Source organism: Anas platyrhynchos, chromosome 1, assembly GCF_047663525.1.
Source record: "Anas platyrhynchos isolate ZD024472 breed Pekin duck chromosome 1, IASCAAS_PekinDuck_T2T, whole genome shotgun sequence".
Classification (NCBI taxonomy): Eukaryota; Metazoa; Chordata; class Aves; order Anseriformes; family Anatidae; genus Anas; species Anas platyrhynchos.
The window spans coordinates 63,512,963-63,535,120 of NC_092587.1; the positions used below are offsets into that span (position 1 = coordinate 63,512,963).

The 22,158-nt window shown below is 44.4% G+C and overlaps 1 protein-coding gene across 5 annotated transcripts in view; it reads left to right on the plus strand.

Moving 5' to 3' along the window:
• IQSEC3 (IQ motif and Sec7 domain ArfGEF 3) overlaps positions 1-22,158 on the plus strand; it is a 100,040-nt gene that overhangs the window by 39,075 nt on the left and 38,807 nt on the right. For all 5 annotated transcript variants that reach the window (XM_027467796.3, XM_027467847.3, XM_027467893.3 and 2 more), the window contains exon 2: positions 3,568-3,648. In XM_027467796.3, the coding sequence (XP_027323597.2) occupies positions 3,568-3,648 (81 nt within the window). The remainder of the gene's footprint in view (positions 1-3,567; positions 3,649-22,158) is intronic.

The window sequence follows — 22,158 nt, forward strand, 5'->3', positions numbered from 1 at the left end:
TCTGGTGTTTAACTCCTCAGAGGCTGCACATTCAAATTTTATGTAGCATTTCTGACTTCTGAAGTCAGATTTGTTTAAAAGCTAAATAAAAAGAAAGCAGAGAAAGAAAGAAAGAAAAAAAAAAAAAAAACATCAAAAGACTTACACTGACTTCAGAGAGGTACTAAATATCTCAAGACTTATTTTAAAGCTGCAAAGGTTGACAACGCCACGGGGGAATGAAATCCTGGTAGCCACCAGCCATTACAATCCTGCCAGGCCCTCTTCAATCATAGCATCAAAAATAACATCTTACCTGAAGACTTCACAGAGTTAAAAAGAGAGCTGCTTTGCTAGAACACTTACTTGAGCCTCAGAAGTGATAGCAGGGCCCTGAGACACTTGCCTTTTGCACCCAGATAAGAGCTTCTTTGTCCAGATGGCAATTAATATGGCCTCTTCAGGGTGAGAACAGGTCCATTTCTTTTGTAGCCTGTCAGCTCTTCCTTTCCCAGCTCCTTCCTGGGCTATGCATGCCATGCTGTAAAGGCAAGGGGCTCACTTTTCACACAGATTTGCAAAGCATCAGATATATGCAGGATCAAGAGGTGGAAAGAAAGAGGAAAATGAATGCAGATAGGCTCCAAAATGGAAGCCACTTCCTGTGGTGTATGCCTGAGTAGGTCAAAAGAGGAAGAGATGTAAGTTGTAAAAGAAGAATGTGAGTAGACCCAAAGTTGTAACTGCACCTGGATATTTGGGGAACATGTGTAGAAACAAGATATCCTTCCTTGCCTGCAGGGAAGAGAAAGTTCAGCACTCTTGGAGCATCCATTTACACCGTGTATCTATTGGGCAGTGCCTGCTCCTCATCACCTCCTTGGGCACTTCTTGGGTGTCACGGCCCTGGACTCATGGATCCCAAATGGCCTGGAGGCAGATTTCTGCCTGTGGGCATAATCAATACCTGGTAGTGGTATGTAAGCTGTGAGACTACTCCAGAGATGTTGGGATCTCAGAGACTCAAGAGGACTGTGGTTTGGTCAGAAAATTGCCAAGGTTAGTGTGAAACACGCATGAGAAACCATGAGAACCAGAGTCAATAACTGTGCAGCTGCACTGCTCAGAGCATCCTGATTCTCTGAAGAGCACCTGTAAGACATTTTTTCTTAAAATGCCCACAGAACACTGAGCCTAAAGTCCTGTAACTTAATGCCACTCTTCCCGTCCCTGTTTCCCCAGTACTTTTCTTTTTGTTTCTTTCCTGATAATTACCTAACAAGGAATTACTTCTGTTTCTCAGGTTTTTGTCTGTACTTTTTCAGTCCTCTTTTCCCCTATGTTTCCCCTCCCTGTTGTTTCCTTTCTTTATGTGTAATTAGCAAGCTGAGTGGTGCGTCTGATGTTAGGCAGAGGACAGTGCAGACTGCTCTGGGAGCTGGGCAGAACAAAGAGCCAGGTGAATGGGAAGACTGGAAACCTGATGGCCCCTGTCCAAGGGACTACTTGTATGGCATGGCTGTGCTAGAGCTTTGGGGTATGGAGGCATGGACCTTTCAGCAGCTTGCTGGGAAGTCCAGGTAAAACTCTGTGATTTGAAGGATCTTTGTCAAACCTAAGATGTCACCAGATAGTTTTAGTGTGATGGTTCAGTGTTCTCTGCAAAAACAAAATTTTACCAGAAAATTCCTTTTTCTGAAACACTTCTAGCTGGAAGCAGAGCGACAAGATGTAGGAGCTTGAGTATTCGTGTAAGTCTGCTGGAGTGTAAGGCTCAAAAGTGACCTTACCACCTTCTTCAGTAAGAAGACAACACAGGTAGTTTATGTACACACTAGACAGACAGATACTTGCCACGTGATAAGTTTGAATTTAAAAAAAATGTAGTGAGACTCAGCAATAACCAGGCTGGCAGGAGAGAAGGGATGTGAGCTGGGTAGTTACAGAAATGGAAGATCAGGAGATGAATGTGGTATGTCACACAAACATTTCCCTTCTTTTCTAGCAGGGTGCATGTCACAGGCAGGTACCTAGGGCTTGGACAGAGATCACAGAGGTAAAGCTAACACTTTCTTCTTCACCTTGCTGCGTTCCTCCTACTAATCCTGCTGCTTCTAGGGAAAGATGCCTTTTGACAATGCATTGGGAGTCAAGGAAGCAGAAGAACTGAGCAGTTGGTTATATTGAACTAGCTGAGAGGCTGAAATGTGGTGGTTGTGAGGAGGATCGTTGTTGTCTGTAATTTAGCTGTCTTAGTGGCCAATCTCTGTCATATTTGGAGAAAGACGAAGACAATAAAATTCACATTTCAGAGTGACAGAAAGTGTGCACGACCATTAGAAGAATAAGGGGCCCTATGAGAAGCCAGGAGACCTAGCTTTACTGCTTATGTCTGGGCTAGAAGCTACAAAAATATTTTTAAAATGAGATGACCCCATCTGAGCCCTGGGTCTCCACAGTATGCTGAGAACAGAGCTCTAAGTGCTGTTCCACAGACTTGGAGACAGGGTGATTTGTGCCATCTGAGGGGTCAGCCTACTTTGTGTCCCCTGCTTTTCTTCTCCTCTTCTTCTTTTCAATACCGTTCATCTACTACTTTTTTGCCTGCCGCTGTGTCTCTTTTTAGTGACTCCTTTTCATTGATGAAGGTCAGGGTGTTCAAAGTTGGCTGTTGATTTGTGCTGCCTCTGACTCTTCAAGGGTCCACAAGGAACTATTTTTAAAGGATCTAATTTTCAGAAGTGCTGAGCAGGTCTTACTGGGCTCCAGTGCTATGGTAAGTGCCCAGCATCCCTGAATATGAGGCTCCTTACAAATGTTTTCAGCAAGAGACCCAAGAGCACGTCACCAAGATTAGTGAACAGTTTTGGAAAGCTGTCTTGCATTTCTTACTCTGGATGAGTTCTTTTGCCTTTCTCATCTAATAAACAGATTTTTAGCCTTTTGTTTTCCTATTTTCCTCAGGTTCATTACTTATGTTTTTGTTTTTCTTTGCTGTGATCTCTTCCTACTTTCTATTCTGCTCACGATCACAGCCCACCCCCTTGTGCTTGTCATGTCAGTTTTTTCTCTACTATTATTGGCAATCCCCAGTGCTGATGTGCTGGGGCCATTTTTGTGCTTAAGAGTGGCTTCGGGAGAAATGTCTGCAGAGTTAATTCAGCCACCGCCATGAAAAAAATCAACTTATTTGCATTAAAATGCATAGGAAACATATCTAAAGAAACACATCTAAGGAGATGTTCGTGTCCCAAATTAAATAAACATTAGAGACTGGCGAACCTATTTTTCATGAAATGTATGGGATCATGAGACAAATACTGACAGAAAAAACAACTTGCTGTTTGTGTGCTTTTGACTGTTCTCTACAGTTTCACATCAGCAGCGGGAAGAGTAAAGGAGAGGTATAAAATTTCTAGCCCCCTTATCTCCTGCTAAACAACATCTCAGAGTGTAAAATATTCATTTAATAATCAGATTTCTCTTTCAACATCATTGGGTGTCACCATCCTCTTGGAACAGACCTGAGTTTTCTGCCGAGTGAGCTGAACACTAACCTGTTTGTTTTTGTTTTTGTTTTTCTTACAGGAATGAAACTGTTTTACACCAGTTCTGTTGCCCAGCAGCTGACGCAGAGCAGAAGCCTTCATCTCCAGACTCCTCTCCAAGGTGGGAAACTGCTGCCAGTGATGTCTTTTCGTGTTCATCCTCTCCTGCTTTCTCATCACCCATCACTGATCTTCCTGCCCCAGGAAAAATTAAATTAGTTACCCCACATGATAAGGTACCCGGGCACACAGTGGTATAAACCTTTATCCTCCAGCAAAAGTCACCAACAAAGTCAGAGTTCTGCCTAGCACTGTGGCACACATGGTATCTGTTTCGTCTCTCCCATGCACACCTGGGGTGAGAGTTGACCTCTCAGAAATGCCCCGCTGGGATCTCACTTGTTCACAACAACTGCTGGGGCTGAGGCAGCCTGAAGCAGAGGGGTACGGTTTTACACTTATAGGCTGGTGCTATTAACCATTACCAACTTGTATTCAGTGCAGGTAGGGTTGGGCACACCAGCACTTATCACAGCTGTCCTTCATCAGTGGAGGACATCAGTGCCAAAACCAAGGGGTCCAAGGAGTACATCAAAAATAACTTGAGATGCACATACTGGATATAGTTTCCATGCTTGCCTTGTTCCTCCATTTTTGCCATCTCCTTCTCCCCTCACAGCTTCTTCTACCACCATTTCACAGACCTGCTCCTTTTTGCCATGCCTCATCAGCCTTCTGTCAACAGTAAACAGATTTCTCTGTAAAGATTTCCCTCATCACACTGCAGGACTTTTACATCTGGCATTTGGCATCAGTATAAGAAGCCCAAGTTGCTGGGGAGGGTTCTGGGCAGAACGGGGCAGCTGAATTGCAGTAGTGAGGCTACATCATTTTTGAAATGATATTTCTCTTGCTTGTTCTGCTCACCGGAGCAGGCTGTGATTTCTGATTTCCTTCCAAGGAAAAGTGTAAGTGCTAGACAACTACAAAGAGAATAGCCATACATGCACATGTGTATGTTCAAAACAGGCTTCGGCCACACTTGAAGACAGGGTAAAGGAGCAGGACCCCTCATTCCCATTTGTGTATGAGGATGGAAGGGTTAGCACCCTGTGATGTCTGTGCTGAGAGCTCTCAAGGATTGGTAAAGTTTGTGTGACGGCCCTGTGGGATGTCTGCAGCTGCATCTCCGTGGCAGATGGGGAGGTGCTGGCAAGGAAAAGGAAACAACAGAGGTTGCTGTGGTAGGGACAGCCACCTCTCCCTTGCATTTCTCAAGAGAGAAGGTTTTGATCACGTTCTCTGTTTTGTGTAAACCAAGGCTCAATTTTGCCATAGCTATCTGTCATCATACCCTGATCCTTGCCCCTGCCACATTCCTGTCCCAGCCTCTATCTTATTTCCTATCCCTTAGTTTGTAGCTTTTTCTTATCCTATGAGGCTGTCATTTCCACAGTGCCTTAAGCTCTAGGTGAATTGTTGTCATGCTCATGCGTCAGATTTTCTTTTTCCAGCCTAGTCACTCCCAAAGACCCCACCTATCCCTTGAGCCTCAGTTCACCTGCCCTCTGTGTACTGGGAACCACCAAATTTCTCACCTGGGATTCGGCATGTAAATCAAAGAGAAAACAATCATTTATTCCATTAATTTAACAACTTGGCAAATTGCATTCAAATATGCAGGAAGTCAGAAGCGGAGATGAATGACACTGACCTGTTGACCCAGCATGTTGCATCTGGGCTTCCAGTTGAGGGCCCTCTCACACTGCTCTGTGCTGTCCTTTCATGTCACCTAGACTGTCTTTTGTGGTTTGTCCCACTCTGCAGGCCCTCTGCTTTCCTTACTTTCTTTACACAGCTTTCTCTTTGCCATTTCTAATGCCCCTAGGCTAGACCCTTGTAGCAGTCTGAGCCTGTCTGTGTGTGACACACTATTCTGTGTAGAGACAGAGATGGTTGAAGCCACTGTGGCTATTTGAAGACAAGAAATATTCAAGAAGTCTTTTGCTTTTTGAAAGAGAGCAGCATTTATATGCGATCTCTGTATGTGATGGTGTCAGGTGAGAAGAATATTCCTGCTTCCCACACTGTGCCAGTGGAAAGGCAGAGAACATGCAGGACTATTGAGCTCAGTGGTCAGCTTTATGTTGGCTGGACCACCTCCTAGCCTCCACTAGGTCCTGCAGTCTTCCATGGGCACCCTTCATTTCTGAAGTTACATATACAGTGCAGTGAGGAGGGCAAGAGAAATGCAGAGCAGGAAAACCACAGGGTCACCATGGAGCTCACGTCTGTAGCTGATAGCTGTGCTGCTCTGGAATAACTCAATGCACCGCTGAGAGAAGCTCATCAGATCATTTACAGAGCCCATCACCCTGCTCAGATCAGGAGCAGGCTCCCTGTTGAACCAAGGCAGAACAAAAGTCAATCAATCAGGACTGAAATATGTGGGTCAGAGAGCCTGAATAGGCAATCAGTTCCTGGGTGAGCCAGGAATATCCCTAAATAAGCTCATCAGGACTCCCGATGGGAGAGCCTGGGACGCAGGAGCTCCCCGTGCAGCTCTCCTGAGCACCGCTGAAGCGACAACCAGTCACAAGTGGTGCTTTGGTGAATTCGATAAACCAGCTTGGGTTTATTCTTTCTTTTCTCCCTCCATGATCAAGCGTTTCCCTAAATGAGATAAATCCTGTCAGAACTGATGCCACTAATAACCATCAACCGTCTAGTTTTAATTAGAGTTTGCTTCATTAATGCCCCAACTCCTCTCTGCACAGCAGATTAAATAATGTACTTGCAGCTCATTTACACAAACCCCCAAACTGCAGGGCTGAGCTGCAATCCTTTAATTAAACAGCCCGGCTGATCCCTACCACTGCCTCGGCTCATCAGTCTAAGCCGATTAAAGAGAATAGGGACTAATAAAGAGCATAAACAGGGAAGTGACTCTCGGCTCTTCAAGGGACTTGGAGACTCCAGCAGTGATCGGCTGCTGTCTCCTCCTCTGCCAGGAGCCTTGCCTCAGCCCTCATCACTTCCTTCTGGGACCTGCCAGAACAGCCTTGCTTTCAGGGAGAACCCAGCCTCATCTTGGGCAACAGAGGGAACATGGGCAGCAGGGAAGGTGAACATAAGGAGGGGTATCTAATTCAGGGCAGTAAGAAGAGCGATCGCCTGACTGCAGGACAGTGCAGAGAGAGCAGCCACACAGCTTTGGTGGGGCAGAAGGAAAAGAAGACAGTAGGAGGTCAGTTGTTGGGATCAGCCTGGGGGAAAAAAAATGGTTCTGCTTGTGTTTTCTGGTGGTCATTGTCTGTTCTTGTTTGATCTTCGCTATGGTTTGTCCTGCCAGGATTCTGAATCTTTCTTTGCTACCCATCCAGCTGAAAAGGCCTTGGCTTCACCTAGGTGGGAATAATTGGGAGCAGATTGGTGTCGAACCGCTCAGCAGAAGCCAACCTGATGAGGCAGTTGTGATCATGCCCTCCCATACCGTTCAGCTTTGCTTCACTGACTGCCACTAGCATTGCTCTGCCTCTTCTCCCTTCTCCCCTCCTGTGCGTGAATTCATTACTGAGGGATGAGGATGGAGCGCAGTGTCACAGTCCCATGAGTTTAGCAATGTGAATTTCCCACCTGGTTGCCGTGCTGGCTTGCACCGCTGGTCAGCAAGACTGGTGCTGCAGGCCAGGAGCTTAAGGAGACAGATTTGATACAACATCTTCTGCCCCAGGAAGCCCAGAGCCAAAATACAGTACGTGGTGCTGGCAGCAGCAGGCAGGTTCCTGCTGCTGAGCTCTGCTTAGGGCTTCCCCATTTCCAAGTAGAGAGCAAGCCCTGGACAAGAACCACCACTTTCTACCATGGATCTGTACACTCCTGGCTTCACGATCACAGCCCATCTTTCAGGCTGGGCTTCCACTGGGGATGCCAAAGATCAGGCTGAGTGGAGTGAGGAGACTCCATGAAGGCAGTAGGAGCTAACCCTGCTCCTTTGCTGAGGTGCTGATTAGACCGTGATTTAGCCAAACCCTATAATTTCATAAAGCAACTGCTCTTTTTCTTGCTGGCTTCTGCCTGCTAACGGCAGGGTTTCATTCTAGGGATTTGAATAGCCTCGTAATTGCATTTCCCGCTTCTCCCAGTCTCACAGTGGAGACTGGCATCCCAGAACAATGACCTTAAAATGTGTCCAGCAGCAGCCCAGCTCTAACAGGATTACATACCATTTGCCTTTGTGTGAGGTAATAGGGCTGAGATGAGAAAGATTTGTTTCTATTAGAGTAATGAGAGGAAATGATGGAGTCACAATTGGAGGGAACAGTATATTCATTCAATTGCCTTTCAGAGGCTTTTCGGAGCCTGCCTCTGGCTCGCCTGTGATGCTGAATAGGAAATCAGCAGAAAATCACCTCTGCTCCTGCGGTGAGAAAAGTTCTACATAAAACATTAAGCACCTGGGGCAGGTCCACTTTGGCAGTGGTCATGGGGATGACACTGGAGTGCTGAATGATCTTGTCACAAAGGAGAATAGATGGCATCCAAGTATAATTGTGTGAAGGGCAGGATCAGACCTCAGATAACTCTTTGGGAAGGGATGATGCTTCACCTTTGTATTTGTGAGAGAGATGCTCCTTCCTATCTGGAAGAAGAGCAGGTAAGACCTGACCTGCTTTTAAGGCAAAGGAGACAAAGAGTCCTCCCAGGGAGAGGTCAGGGTTCTAAAGACTGTTGTGTGGAAGGGCTTGGATGTGGACTGAGCAGGAGAGCTAGGGTCTGAAATGTCTATTGAAAAGTTGGGCTGGATCTACTCATATTTGCACATAATATTTTCTCATGAGACGTAACTTTCCAGTATCGAGAGTCTGCTTAGTTCAGGGCTGAAAGATGATCAGTACAACTGGCAAGTGTTTGCTTCATGATTATGGACCAATTAAGTTGTAACTCAATATAGTTTAAACTTCAAACAGCTGTGTACTCATTTCTAAAGTGCCTTCTGCATTAGTCACCGTCACAAATTGGTTACTGCCTGGCATCACAGCACCCATTAGCAGCAAGGAGACATGTAAGCTTTTGGCTACATCCCCAAGCCAGCCTTCCCTACATTTCTGGTGAAACTCCCTTTTGCCCTCTTTCTGACTTACCAAAGTACTCAAATGGAATAACCTTGTCCTTGGTGGAAGAGGAATTGTGTTTGTTGCTCCACTGTTGCATGTGGGAGGGTGAAAAGTGGATGGACAGATTTTGGACAGTTCTTTGAAATCAAACCTTCAAACATCTTTCTCTTCAGCTCTCTGACATGCATGGCAGTATGCTACCCCTTAAAGAGCATACAGTTAAAAACAAAATCTGATTTCCTTTACTTCTGGAAGTCTGCTGTCTCTGACTCTTCATATATCTTTATCTGAACTCTGTTCAGAGAGAGAACGTGCACTTGTTCTGTGCCCTATGAAGTCATGCTAGAAGACATTGGCACAAAAGAGCCATGCATATCATCCACTGCACCATCACAGCATCATGTCTTTCTTTGACTCCCCGCTGCTGTAGCCCAGGAGCATTTTTCCTCTCAGAATAGCTCTAACTTTGCCCTCGGGTCATGCTAGATGCTCTACCATCAAATCCTCAAAGAAAGCCACGAGATTGTATTTGGTTTGCGAATGCAGTAACCCCTAAGACTGAGGCCCGTGAAGTTTATAGGAACTGACCTGTTCTCCAAGTCAATTACCTGTCTTAGATACCACAGAAGCATCTTGAAAACAAAACCAACTAACCAAAAACAAACAAACAAACAAAACACAACTTGAGTTTGGTGGGGAATGATGATTTTCCACCAGTATCTGTCACTCTATAGCCACTACAGAAAAACAGATGAGCTGCACATCATGACTGACCCTGTGAAAGAATGACTTTGCCTGACACAAAGAAAGCAAATCCAGTTCATGAAATGGGAAATTGGCCTTTTTGGCTTAGGATTGCTGGCAGGATATTGGTGGCAGGATATTGGATTTATAACCTGGCGGTCAGTGCTTCCTCTCATCTCAGAGGTACTCAGTGCTGTGGCCCAGGTGTGAAGCACGATAATGATTCGAGTCTGAATCAAATCAGATCTGTAACCTACCACACAAAACAGCACAATAACTCTGACTAATTGGCCCCCAGCTTGCAGTGTCAAGTGCAAGCTCCCAGAATTAGTGGAACACAGAGGCTGAATTCTCCTCTGATTCGTAATGGAGGACACTCCAGGTCAGGCTTACAGCACCTGAACATGCCAGTGTAAAGCAAGCCTCTACAAACATGCTCTGTGCCTTGTGTGCTCCGAGGACAAGAGACTTTATATACAACACTCTTCAGCCTGATTTTCATTCCTGCTGAAGCTATCCACAGCACCGTTTTTGAAAACGCACAGGAGAAGTTTGAGCAACATTTCTGCTTTGTTAGCACATCCCGTTTGGGCTTCTTTTCTCATTTCTGTGCCTTATTGAGGTCACAGGCATGACGAGAGGATTTTTTCTGCTTCTTAACAGCTCATCTACTTCTTATTCTTTCCTCCCTGTAGACTTAATAATCCTCTGTTCAAGATATTACAACTGGAGTTTGTGGAGATGCTGCAAACAGGCAGGGATGGGTCAGCAAAGTTCATATAAATATTCCCTGGGCTCACAGTTGTCTGAGTTTTGATTTCAGTTTGACACAGAGATGTGGGCCAGGAGTAATGTCTGGACCCAGATCAGAACTCTTCCTAAGTGTGAGAGTGAATAGATTCTTGCTTTTTTGAGCATTTTGTACAGTGTGAACTAGCAGCTTCAAGTGCTTTGTAGAAACCTAGGTCCAGAACCGCAAAGGTATTTAGTGCATGTAGATTTAGGAGAAATGTTGAAACACAATTATAAGCAAAAAAATGTTTTAGAGAACATCCCTAACATCATAGCTACCAACAACCTTGGGAATCTCTTTCAGGGAAGAATAGTTGGCAATTCTGGTACATGACCTTTGAGGAATGGCTCCTTCTGGAAGCATTCAGAGAAACAGGAGGTGAGTGTCAGATGCAGTGGCTCAGTCCTGTAAAGGAGATTCACCAGGACAGAGCATTTTTGCACTGTCTTCCATGCAGATGTTTCTCTGCTTCTTCTCTCCAACAGCTGGTGCAACCACTTTCAGGCAAATTTGGAGAACATGATGGGGGGGGGGTTAAAGTGAGGGATAGATGGGCTCTTCAACAGGAAAACTAAAATCTCTGACAGCAGCTGGAGCATTTCTGTCACATTGGTTGCTTTATTTGACCTCTGTTGACACCTTTCTTAAGGAAGAAAGAAGACGGCAGGAGAAAGGTCAAAGGAAACCAGTCTGAAGTATCCTGTTTTGAAACTGCAAAGATACCATTCAGCCACCTGTGTTTGCTGAGAGCCTGAGGCTGTATCCAGCCATTTCCTGGCCTCATGTCCTTCCACTCCTTCCTTTGCCCTTGTTGCTTCTGTTGTCTGTGTGGATCCTGCTCTAAAGGAATTCAGACGTGGATTTAAGTGCTCTTCTCCTGCATGTGACAGCACTTTCCATTTCTTGGTGCACAAGAGTGGTAATATCAGTGAGATCTGAGCATAGCCAAACCCTGCAGTTGTGGGAGCCACTTTCAGCAGCTATTTAAGTGGTGTTTGAGCTATTAAGCTATCAGTTTGTTTCTTTAATTTTGGGTGATTTACTCATGACTTGCAGATGAACCTCATGTTCTCTCCCCCATGTTGCAAAGAATTCCCTGTCCATAACACGGCAGCTTCTCAGTACCAGTGGAATGCAACATTAACACCTTCTGGATCCTGTGCTTTCTGTGTGATCATGCCACAGAGCTGCTTGAGAAGCAGTGACAGCTTTGGAAATAGTCCTGTATCTAGCACTGAAAAATGGGCAGACGGCTGATAAAGTAATAGCAGATGGACTGTGGTGGAGCTAACACCATTCATTCTAATCCCCTACTGGTATCAATTGACCTGATCTGCTTTAGTCAAGATCTTATCCCCACCCCTAAAAATGGTCCATTTCAGATCTTTCGTGCACTAAGGTGCATTCTGTTGAACTCAAGAGGTTGTTTCTGTGGACCCTCTGTCTACACACTTCTTCATGGCTTACAAGGCAGAGAGAGAGGTGAGGCAAGTACATATTGAGAAACTGGCAAAGTGATGAGAAAAGAGCCTCTGAGAAAGAAAGGGAGACATACTCAGCTCAAGAAAGAAAGCAGTGAGACTGATAGGAAAAGGGATGGCAGCCATGCTACACAGAGGAGGAGAATGAAAGAAGAGAAGGCAGCAGAAAAAGCAGAAAGTTAAAAAAACAACATAAATGCAAGAAATTGGAGGGAACCAGAACATAAGAACAGAAGATAATGAGCAAGTCCTTTGACCAGAATATTCCTGTTCATGCCAACCTTCTTTGGCAGTGACAGGAATGAGGCTCTTTTTATCACACATTTTCTTGCAGTGTGATGTCAAACCAAGGGGCTGTTGTCTTTTCTGTGCTCTACAATACTAACTCGCTCCTATGCACGTTCATCATCGTGGGGTAGGTTATGTGTTTGAATACAATAAAGTCTCCTATTGGGAACACATGACTATGCTCCAGAGGTCCTTCTTCTGCCTGGCGGGCTTTCAGATCCTCCAGGAGGAACGGAGGGGTCTGAGAGGCTGAAGAGGAGCACACTGTACAACTGCTCAAATGACTTCATAGAATATCCTGAGTTGGAAGGGACCCACAAGGATCATCAAGTTCAGCTCATGGGTCCACACTGGACCACCCAAAAATCAGACCTTATTTTTGAGAGCATTGCCCAAGTACTTCTTGAATTCCAGCAAACTTGGTGCCATGACCACTGCCCTGGGGAGCTGGTCCCAGTGCCTGACCATCCTCTGGGTGAAGAACCTTTTCCTAATATCTAGTCAGAACCTCCCCTGTTGCAGCTTCAAGCTGTTCTTTGGGTTCTTCGTGGTTTCTGCAAATGGATAGCTGAGGGAGAGGGGTTAAAAATGGTGGGAGATTTTTGGGACTGTCCCATCTCAAAACTGCAGAAGAGCTGGGGTCCACCCCATCTTCTGTGAGGAAGGACCATCCTGAAGAAAAGCATCAAGACATAATCAGGAGCTGAGACTGAGCGAGATTTGGGTGCTTAATCCCCTCGTGCCCCATTCAGAGATTGTGGGTGCAGAATCTGGATGGGGCCTAGAAGGTGAAGCGTAGTGCAAGGATACTGCTAGTAGGGTGGAAGGAGCAGAGGACGGGATAAAGACAGCAGCAAGCAGGCCTCTGTGTGCAGAGAGGGGCTTCTTGGTTCCCACCAGTACTAAACTTCTACTACTAAACAGTACTTCCCATGTCCTAAAAATGGAAATGCCTAGCCCATTTCCTAAAGCCTTCTACTCAAACCTTTTCTCATTGCTGTACGTGGTAACTTGCTGTTGTACTGGCGAGATGGAAAGTTAGTGCAGAGGGGAAACTGAGGAGAGAGGCAGGACTAATAGCTAGAGGGAAGTTCGTAAGCTGTCTAATGAGGGTACCGAGGAGACAACATTATGGAGGACAAGACTTACCTTTCCTTTTTCAGTTCCCAGAGCTGTTTGTATAAGCATGCAGTACTAGTGCAGCAAGCCTGCCTTAGGAACTACAAATATGCTATATAAGAGCAAGTAGAAGTACTGTTCAATTCTGGGTTAATTTTAGAGATTTAAGTCTCACTTCCCATGAGACTTCAATCTACTCTCCTGGGTATCCAAAGTGAAGTCACTAAGAGGGTATGTAGGTTACTTAGTCCATACCTAGTGGTCCTGCTTTTCAAGGCTGTCAAGTTCACACAAATGTCGTTGAGGTGAGTTGTAAGTTAAAGACCAGCTTGCATGACTGCAAATTAGGCTGTTTCTAGATTGAGGAACCTGACTCTGGCCACTAAGTTTGGAAATGTACTCTAACAACTTATAACTGTCTCTTGTTAGTAATTTGGTTCTTTCCATATACAGTTTGTAACGCTCTCCCACAGGGAGCTATATTTGCCTGGTGACAAGAACTATGTGTCACCTTTTTCATGTCCCATAATGGTAAGTTGCTGCTTTCCCATAAATAGGTTGTGCTGCTGTTATTATTGCCTGTGTATCTGGGTTGACTGCAATCTCTCTCATCCCAGCTGTTGGGGAAAGAGGGAAAATGAGGATAGGTTGCTGTATGTACATTTTGCTGGTACTCTTCTGCACATATGTCTTCTTGGGTGAGTAGCAAGATATAATAGATGCTTGTAATTTCCCAGGATACACTAATGCGAGAGTGGTAGGTCAAGATGCAGAGATGCATTGTGAAAATTATTGCTGTGCTGTTACAGCACAACTGGATTTGATAAGCATATTACGGGTTGTCTTAAAAATACAGCATACAGGGCTAGATCCTCCTTTCACTTTGGTGCAGTCCTCTGGTGTAACACCATTCAGCACCAGCCATAGTACTGCTCAACACAATAGAACTGACTGTCAAGACAAAGTCCTGTTTTTCTTCACTATCTTGACCCAAAAAATTCAGGTTGGAGTATAAAGTATAGGGATGGGAAACATTTTATTCCTCAGAGGAAAGAAAAGTTGAAGAGGCCCTGGAGGAATGTGAGTTTGTATGTCCAGATGTGTAAGTTGCTAAGACATTCTGTGTTCCAAATAGGAATGAGAAAAGATAGAAAAGGGATTAAGGCCTCAGGAGAGAGAAGTCACATAAAGAGGATTGGGGTATGAATGAAGCAGCAGTGACACGGTAGGTTAGAGTATGGGAAGGTGGGGCTTTGTGCCTGCTGCACAAGATTGTGATGATAGCCACTGGCTGGGGAAAGGGGGAAGGATTGCTAAGCGTGCTGTTTTTATCTTGGTCTTCAGCTATAAGCCAACCCCAAATCCCAGATCTGAACACACTGGAGAAGTTAAAATCTGGATCAAATCTGCTTTCCTGAAGCTGATGAATACTGTTTTGAGTGTCTGTATGGAGGATGGTGGTCTGAGTCTGTGTCACTCTTTATGTTGAAGAGGACAACTGGGCTTCCTTCACGTTGGTCTGACACAAACAGTGGCCTTCTACTGGGCTGTGGTGATCACAAGAGTGAAAAAGCTGAGATATTTGAGAACAGCCACAAAATGTATCTGGGTTACACAAAGGTCTTGTGAACCGTCTCCCTCACTGCCTTTGGTAGTCAGTGACCCCAGTCCCTTAGGAAAGAACCCAGAAGTGCAGTCCAGCCCTGGGGTCTGTCACAACAGGTGGAAAAAGAAAACCACGGAAGCCCTTGCCTAGGTCTATAAATCCCAAGAGCAGTGTGCCTGACCTGACAGGTAGCTGGAATAGGAGAGCAGTGGGCTGAGGGGATATGCAAGGTTTCCTTCCCTTGTAGAGGCTCTGCTGCCTCCCAGCCCTGAATTCATCTCATTTTAGCAGTGAAATTCTATCTTCTGCATGATTGCACCGGCAGGCTTTTGTCAGCGAATTTGGTGATGTTCAAACCTGCCTCAGGGATGAGGAGCCAAGAGATCTGAGTCGAAGTGGCAGAAAGACTGCTGCTGAGAAGCCAAGTTTCTCTTTCCCGGGGTGCTGAGCGGGCAGTTACACTAATGCAGGATGCCATCTGTTTTTTCCTCCTCTAAAAGGTCGTGTTTACCAAACATTGCAGAGGCAACAGAGGTCTGGGGTTAAAGTAAAAGTAATTAAACCATGTAGGGCTGGGGCCTCCCGTGCCTTCAGTGTCCATTTGGTGCTTTTCACACCCCAGTAATAAGTACAGGTGCCCTGTTTGACTCAGCCACAGGTAACCCCTGTGGGACCTTCTCCCAGTCCAACCTGCAGAGACAGCACTGCAGCCACCACCTAGGGTGTCAAGCACCAAGTTGTGGTGAGCAGCTGAGGAAAAGAGGCTGAACTTTCCAGGCTGAGTCCTGCACTCCTGCAGCAATAGACAGAACAACACAATAACATGGAAGTTACCCAGTACATGGGTATCACGTTTAAATACCAAATCTGAAGCGGAGGTCTTAATTTTGGCACATCGGAGCCTGTGGAAGTTCGATATGTTTGTTAGTATTATTACATATTCTACCTGCTTAATATACATCTTGCCAAAACCACTTCAAGCAATGTTGGAAAGATGTTGCCAGTTTCAGTCTGTGCTAAAGGATGTTAAATTTAATTCATTTCCAATATATTAAGCATACTGTACTGTCAAGTCTATTTTACAGGTGTGTGTGCCAGCCTTTTTATGAAACAAGTAATGTATTCTGGGATGGGTAATGAGCTTGGTTAATTATCATTAATTCCTCTTGGGTAAAACTAGTGTGAGAAGATGGCTTGGTGCCACTGCTTTGCAAGGTGTTACGTGAATGTAGACAAAATCAGAATCTTGTTCCTATTTTGGGCTGTGTTGGGGGAGACTGTCTGAGAAAGCTGCAGCTCGGCTGGCAGGGGATGATTTGCCAAGATCAAGTTCCAAGTTCCCTGCCTCTCTGGCAGGAGACACTTCTGCCTTCCATCATTTTCAGCATCCTCCCAGAGAGCATTGCCTCCAAGTCACCCTAAAACCTGAACTTAAAAGCAAATCAAAAGCAATTCTTCTGCACTCAGACACCCAGCATGTCAGAAATCTCTGAACCTTGAAAAGATCCCATAATATATTACCAAGCCTGTCTCAGCCATTTTTCATTGAATTCTGATCAACCCATTCACCATATGTTATGGGTGTCCTCAGGGAACACTGGAATGAAATAAACTGAAAAGGCACTTTGGACCGTGCTAAGTCAGCGATTGTTTTTCTTTTTTTTTTTTTTTTCCTGAGGAGGGAGAGGAGAGAGGACAGGGGAAATGCTGAAATGTCTTAAGATGGAGTGAGAATAATTTCTTGCAGACTTGGGGTCTGGACTCCTCTCTGCATATGTTAATGACCTCTTTTTCTAATACTCCATATGATATTTTCTAAAGGTTTTTGTTCTGGTATCTCTGAAACTCTGAAGTCTCATATGGCTCTCGTGTCATGGTAATACTAATCAATTGCAGCACCTCGGAGCAGCATATATGCATTAACCAGATGATCCTTGTAAAAGGCTCGGTGAAATGGATTCATAAATTGTTGTGGCCCTTTGCAACTGGTCCCCCTAGTCTTTGCCTCAGTTACGGGGCAGTGATGTACACTGACCCTGAATACCATGGGGGAGGTGTTACACATGTGAAACAGCAATGTAGTCTTTTCCCAGAGTGCCAGAGAGACTCAAAGAGGAGTTGAGTACTCCTCTTTGACCCTCTAGTACTTTAGTAGCACCTCACAGCTCCAGCTTCCTCCTACCCAATTAGCTGGACCTTCTTTCATCACCACTGTACCTGTCAAAAGGGCATCTGAGCATCCTCTTCTTGGGTGACTGGTTTCTTACATCTCTAGTCAAGTCCAGGAGAGCCATTGCTATTTCTGTTACTGTTATTGCTCTTATTTATCTGCAATATTTTTTCTTGTTGTAGGCGAGCAGGAGAAAAGAGATGTCTTTTGTGTCTTGACCACATGGGAGCTGTGTAGCTATGGAGTGAATGGTCAGTGAGAAAGTTCAGTTTTAATTTCTTACAGGTCTAACATTACTGTCCTTGAGAACAGTTGTTCTCCTTACCCTACAGCCCTGTTTAGTCACTCAGCTACCTGTAAATATATTTCTGAGAAATTTGAAAATTAATCTCAGACTGCAAAATTTTTCTAATATTTGACAGCAAGGGCAAAGGAATGTAACGTCTGGGGTACCCAAATTCTGTGTTCTTGCTTACAGGAAACTTAGTTTGAAATTGTCCTGAAACATCTGGGGACAATGGGCTGCATGTTCTTTCTCAAGTATGGGAATGTTTAAACCTGGCAGTCAGGATCCAATGAATAACCATGGTTCAGCTAAAGCTGGCAGTTTGAAACACACATCCTTGCCAAGCTGGAAATATATGTTTCCCACAGCAAGGAGCTGGTGAGGAGAACGCAAGGAAGTGCAGCTTCTCGATCTGTGAGAACTGAAAAGCAGTCAGATTTCTCCCAGGACGCAGGATGATACAACAGCTCTGTACAGACACAGGGAGCTGATACTACTAGGAATGGGCTGGTGGGCATCTCTGGCTTAGTAGTCTGTTATTACTGATTTGAGCTGGCATCACTGGTTTTTCATCTATCATCCCTCTATGATGATATGTTCGTCTCTTGGTGTATTCATTATAGGAAACTTTTCTGAGAAATCTGTACCTAGAAGCCAAATTCCAGTAGTTTCATTTACCTGTTCTAGACACTGACAAAAATATGTATGGGTGCTCAGCTGAATTGTCTTGGTGAGAGCTTTTTCACAATCCTGTTTTCTTGAAAGAAGATTCATTCCAAAACTCTGATATCCCTGTTTTGAAACGTGGTTTATGCTAGACTAGCTGTTCCATTTCATTTAAGACCTGAATCATATTGTCTGTAGTCACCATCTTTGTTAACAAAACTGGTCTCCGTCTGCATCAGGAGTATACACGTCAGCAGTGTAAAGGGAGGAGGGGATACCTGAAACAAATGAGAGATTTTCTGCAGCCGATGAAATCTATTTGTAATAATGACTAAGCTAGTTGCTGTGGGTCACAAAAGTCATAGAGGAACATTCAGGAAGCAGAGAACAGCTGAATTTTAGTCTTCCTTTTTTATCTGATTGCAAGTGATTTACATTAATATTTCCACTTTTGATCAAACAGAATTCAAAGACATTACAAATCTTCCCTACCTGATTGCATGATGCACAGAAAATTGCTTCATTTATCATGCAAGAGTAGCTGTAAAAATGTGGAAGACAGTGGTATATGATACTTTAGGACAGCAAGTAAAGAACACTGATTACAGCTGAAACTGCAGGGGTAATGCTGGGATACAGAACTAAATTAACCTAGTTGGAGTTTGGCCAGGACATTGGGATTCACACCTTAGACTCTGCATGGGATTTTTAATTATTACAAGTGGTTAGAAAAAAATTCTAATCCAAGAAACCAAATGTGCAATAGGACCATTCCTCTCCTTCATCACACAGCTAGAACATTTGATTGCTCACTGGGCAAGGGAAAGCAGCTATATACCCATAATTTGCTTAATAACATTTTTTCCATACTGTAGTGTCTGTCGTTATTTATGTTTCTTACTCTTATCTTTGTTGTTGTTGTTACTATGATTACAATAGCATCTAAGCCTTTACTCGTTAATAAAAACTTATCTACCAGTGCAATTTAACTGTGTCACTCAGGACAGTGTCAAAAAATCAGGATCATTAAGGTTTTAGCCTGGATTTCACTGCAGTATTTGTTTGGATCTTTAGAAATGTGTTTTGTCTCTCCCATATGGGGCCTCATCCATTGCTGTTAACATGCTAACATTCAGGCAGCTAAACAAAATCCGTTTCTTGTAAGTCACTGAAGTTTCCCAGATCAAGCTGAAATTTCCCAGGTTTGGTCTCTTACCTGAAGGTGAAGTAGGATTGTCTGTTTCTTTGGAGCTTTTTTTTCCCCCACTAAATAAAAATGGTTCAGCCATTTTTTCACAAAAAAGCATGTAGACAGTATTCCCACTTCAGCATGAGTATTTGCTATTTCTTTCTGAACAGCACAACAGCCAAACCAGCAGGGGGTTAAGAAGTTTATAGTTAGCATAAAAATATCTAGCTGAAAAATGCCTTTGAGTGCTTCAGTGGAATCTGATTTTGATTTGACCGAGTTTTGACCCTCAGAAAATTCCACACATAAGTGCAGCGCATTCTGTATGGGTGTATTCACCGGGCTCAGTGCATGCATGGAAGAGGAAGACAAGGTTATATGTGTACGTGTGGTTAGCTTACATTCTTATCTTAGCCAAGTGTCTTCAGGGGGTTGCTTCAGCTATGCACTGTACGTGGGAGCACTGAGCTTGGTGGTGCTTCTCACGCATTTCTAACTGAATGCAGACACTCAGTGGTTGCAGTTTAGGGCCTTCCTCTGTCTTGAGGAATACCTTGGTGAGGTCCAAGAGGGTTAAAGAGGTTCTGAGAATTTTGGATTGGGCCGACATCCTCTGCCTGGTTGGGCAAGGTAAGGATCAGGTCAGTGAAAGTATCAAGAGTCAGTGATCTCTGGGTAGGTCCACAGTGATGAGGCAGGTCCAAGGTCAGGCTAGGGAGTCAGCCTCCAGGTCAGAGTCCAGATCACGCATTTCCATGGCTGTGGAAAGGGGAAAGCTGTGGTGGGACTGGAGACCAGCACCCTTATGGTGCTGCTAGTGCAGGGACCAATGGCCCTGGACTGGCTGAAATGGGGTCCTGGGTCAGGAGATATTGGTGGGGGTCCAGGTGAGGCTGGTCAGGCCTTTAAAGTCTGCTAGTGCACTAAGGGCCCTGACAAGGCTTTCCTAAGAGCCTGGGAAATGTTCTTCTCCGGAGGTGATCAAGAGTTGACTGGAGAAGGCCCAGATCAACCACACGTCTTTGAAAATGGACCCATTTTGAGCAGATAGTGAAGTAGAGACGTCGTGTCTCTTCCAGCCCAGATTATTCTGTGATTCTATAAAGCCTACTGTTTGTTCTATATTAGCTGGGCATATGGGATATCCCGTTTCTATGGATGTTACTCAGACTAAACTGTGTGTGACAGAAAACCAAGCAGGCAGTATACACTGGAGGTGACACACAGCCCCACAAAGCAATGACACCAGAGGTGATGTACAGCTTTACAGAGCAATGGGCCTGCATGCTGCAAAATCTTATGCACACACTTCATGTTCTACCATGAGCAGTCTTATGGCAGTTAGTGGAAGCTCTCAGAAAAATATAGTTAAGCACATATGTGAGTGTTTAAAGGACTATCATGTCAGGGAATATTTGCTGGCATTTACAGTCCATTCATGCTCCCAGACAAGTCAGCTAACTCTTTAGTCCACTGCCTCAGGCTCTGACCTGCCCTTAAGACAGCACACTGCACTGTGGCCTTGACTCAGCAAAGCAATTTGGGGTACGTGTCTTGCTGAATCAGAGCTTGTGAATCTAGTTGAACTTGCTTTGTAGGATACAATCCAGTTCCCACCAGAGTAGTTCTGTGGGTTTTGGCATGCATTTCAAAGAAAACATGATCAAATCTATGTTAACCTGGTCATCCCTCGAGCCGAGGGCAAACATTTCTGCCCTGCTGGCTAAAAGGAGAGCAGACAGAACAGAGGCATCCAAGGAAGGTATTACAGTGAGAACTGTAAGGCGAAAGTTTATAAATGTTTCTTAAAATGTGGCTGGACATAGAACAGAAGGAGTTAGAAATGGGGAGTTATTAACACGTACATCTTCAGGTTTAGAAAAAAACGTGTTGAATTATATGGTATCAGGAGTACAACAGGAAAATATAAGATATACAACCCTACAGGACAGTTTTGTGCTTCATTTTAATGGAGACATTTCCTGATTGATGAATGCACAGCTATGTCATCTTAATGCTCTTTGACCAAGTTGGTTATGTAGAATTAATGTAAGAAATTGGTTTCTTTGAATTTATTTTTTAAGTCTGACTGGTGACTACATGCGTGCATATGAAAGGAGAAGCTTTCTACTTTTTAATCCTACCTTCTTATTCTGAAGTTGTGGTACTGTGTTTGACTCATCACATTTAGAGTCCTTATAGAAACTTTATAGAGCCCTTGTAGAATATTTCTAAATTTGACTGTTAAATTGCCATTGAAGATAACAAACTTCATTTTAAAGTAAGTATTCAGAAGTGCTCCTAGGCTTACGAGGTAAAATCTACTTAGAAGACTTGTGCTCTTAAGAGCTCACAGCACTTTTGCAAATGAGTCTTAAATGCTTCTAAGTAATTTGGGAACTACAGAAAATCATATCTAATTTCCCCGATTTTGCTCTGACATCAACACCAATCATAAAACGATTTGATATCTAGGTGACAGCAGAACTGATCGTATATGGAGCAAATCCAAGAGAAAGAAATATGATTCAGAAGTGAATTGAATAACGTAATTGTGTTTAAATATGGGAGGCAGTACACATCTTTGGTTTCAATGGAATTAAATGCATTGGCTCTGCAGCAATTATTTCCAAACTCAATGTTGCTATCGACTAAGTGCTCCCTTGGAAAACAACGGAGCTGTATCTGGTGTACACTGTGCAGCAAAGTCCAGAGTTCATGCGGGCTGGCCTGCACACTCTGGGAAATCGTAAATTATTCATCTGTAGCCACTGGAAGGAGACTGACATAGCAACAAACACACACTCCCATAGTTCAAGCAGCCCCCCAAAGCCTTGTTTGAAATTGGATGATTTCAGAAAACATTTGGCAAGAGAGGTTAACAACAGACTTCCTCGGTACTTCAATGGATGGGGTATATGCTAATCCCGTCCTGTTCGGAGCAACATGTCAGCCCTCTTAAAGTGCACTGCTGTCAAGCCTGGTTCAATACAGTTACTGCCGTGGCTGACAGGAGAAAAGGGTGTTTGGCTTTCTCCACAAGACCTCGGTGGCACAGCAATCTGTCCTGTGGCTCAGAAAGAAACTGCTTCTTTTATGGAAGGTCTGCAGCCAGCTATGGCAGTGTCACAGAGTTGCTTTAAAGAGTCAGGACCTTAGGGCTGGCTGGCTG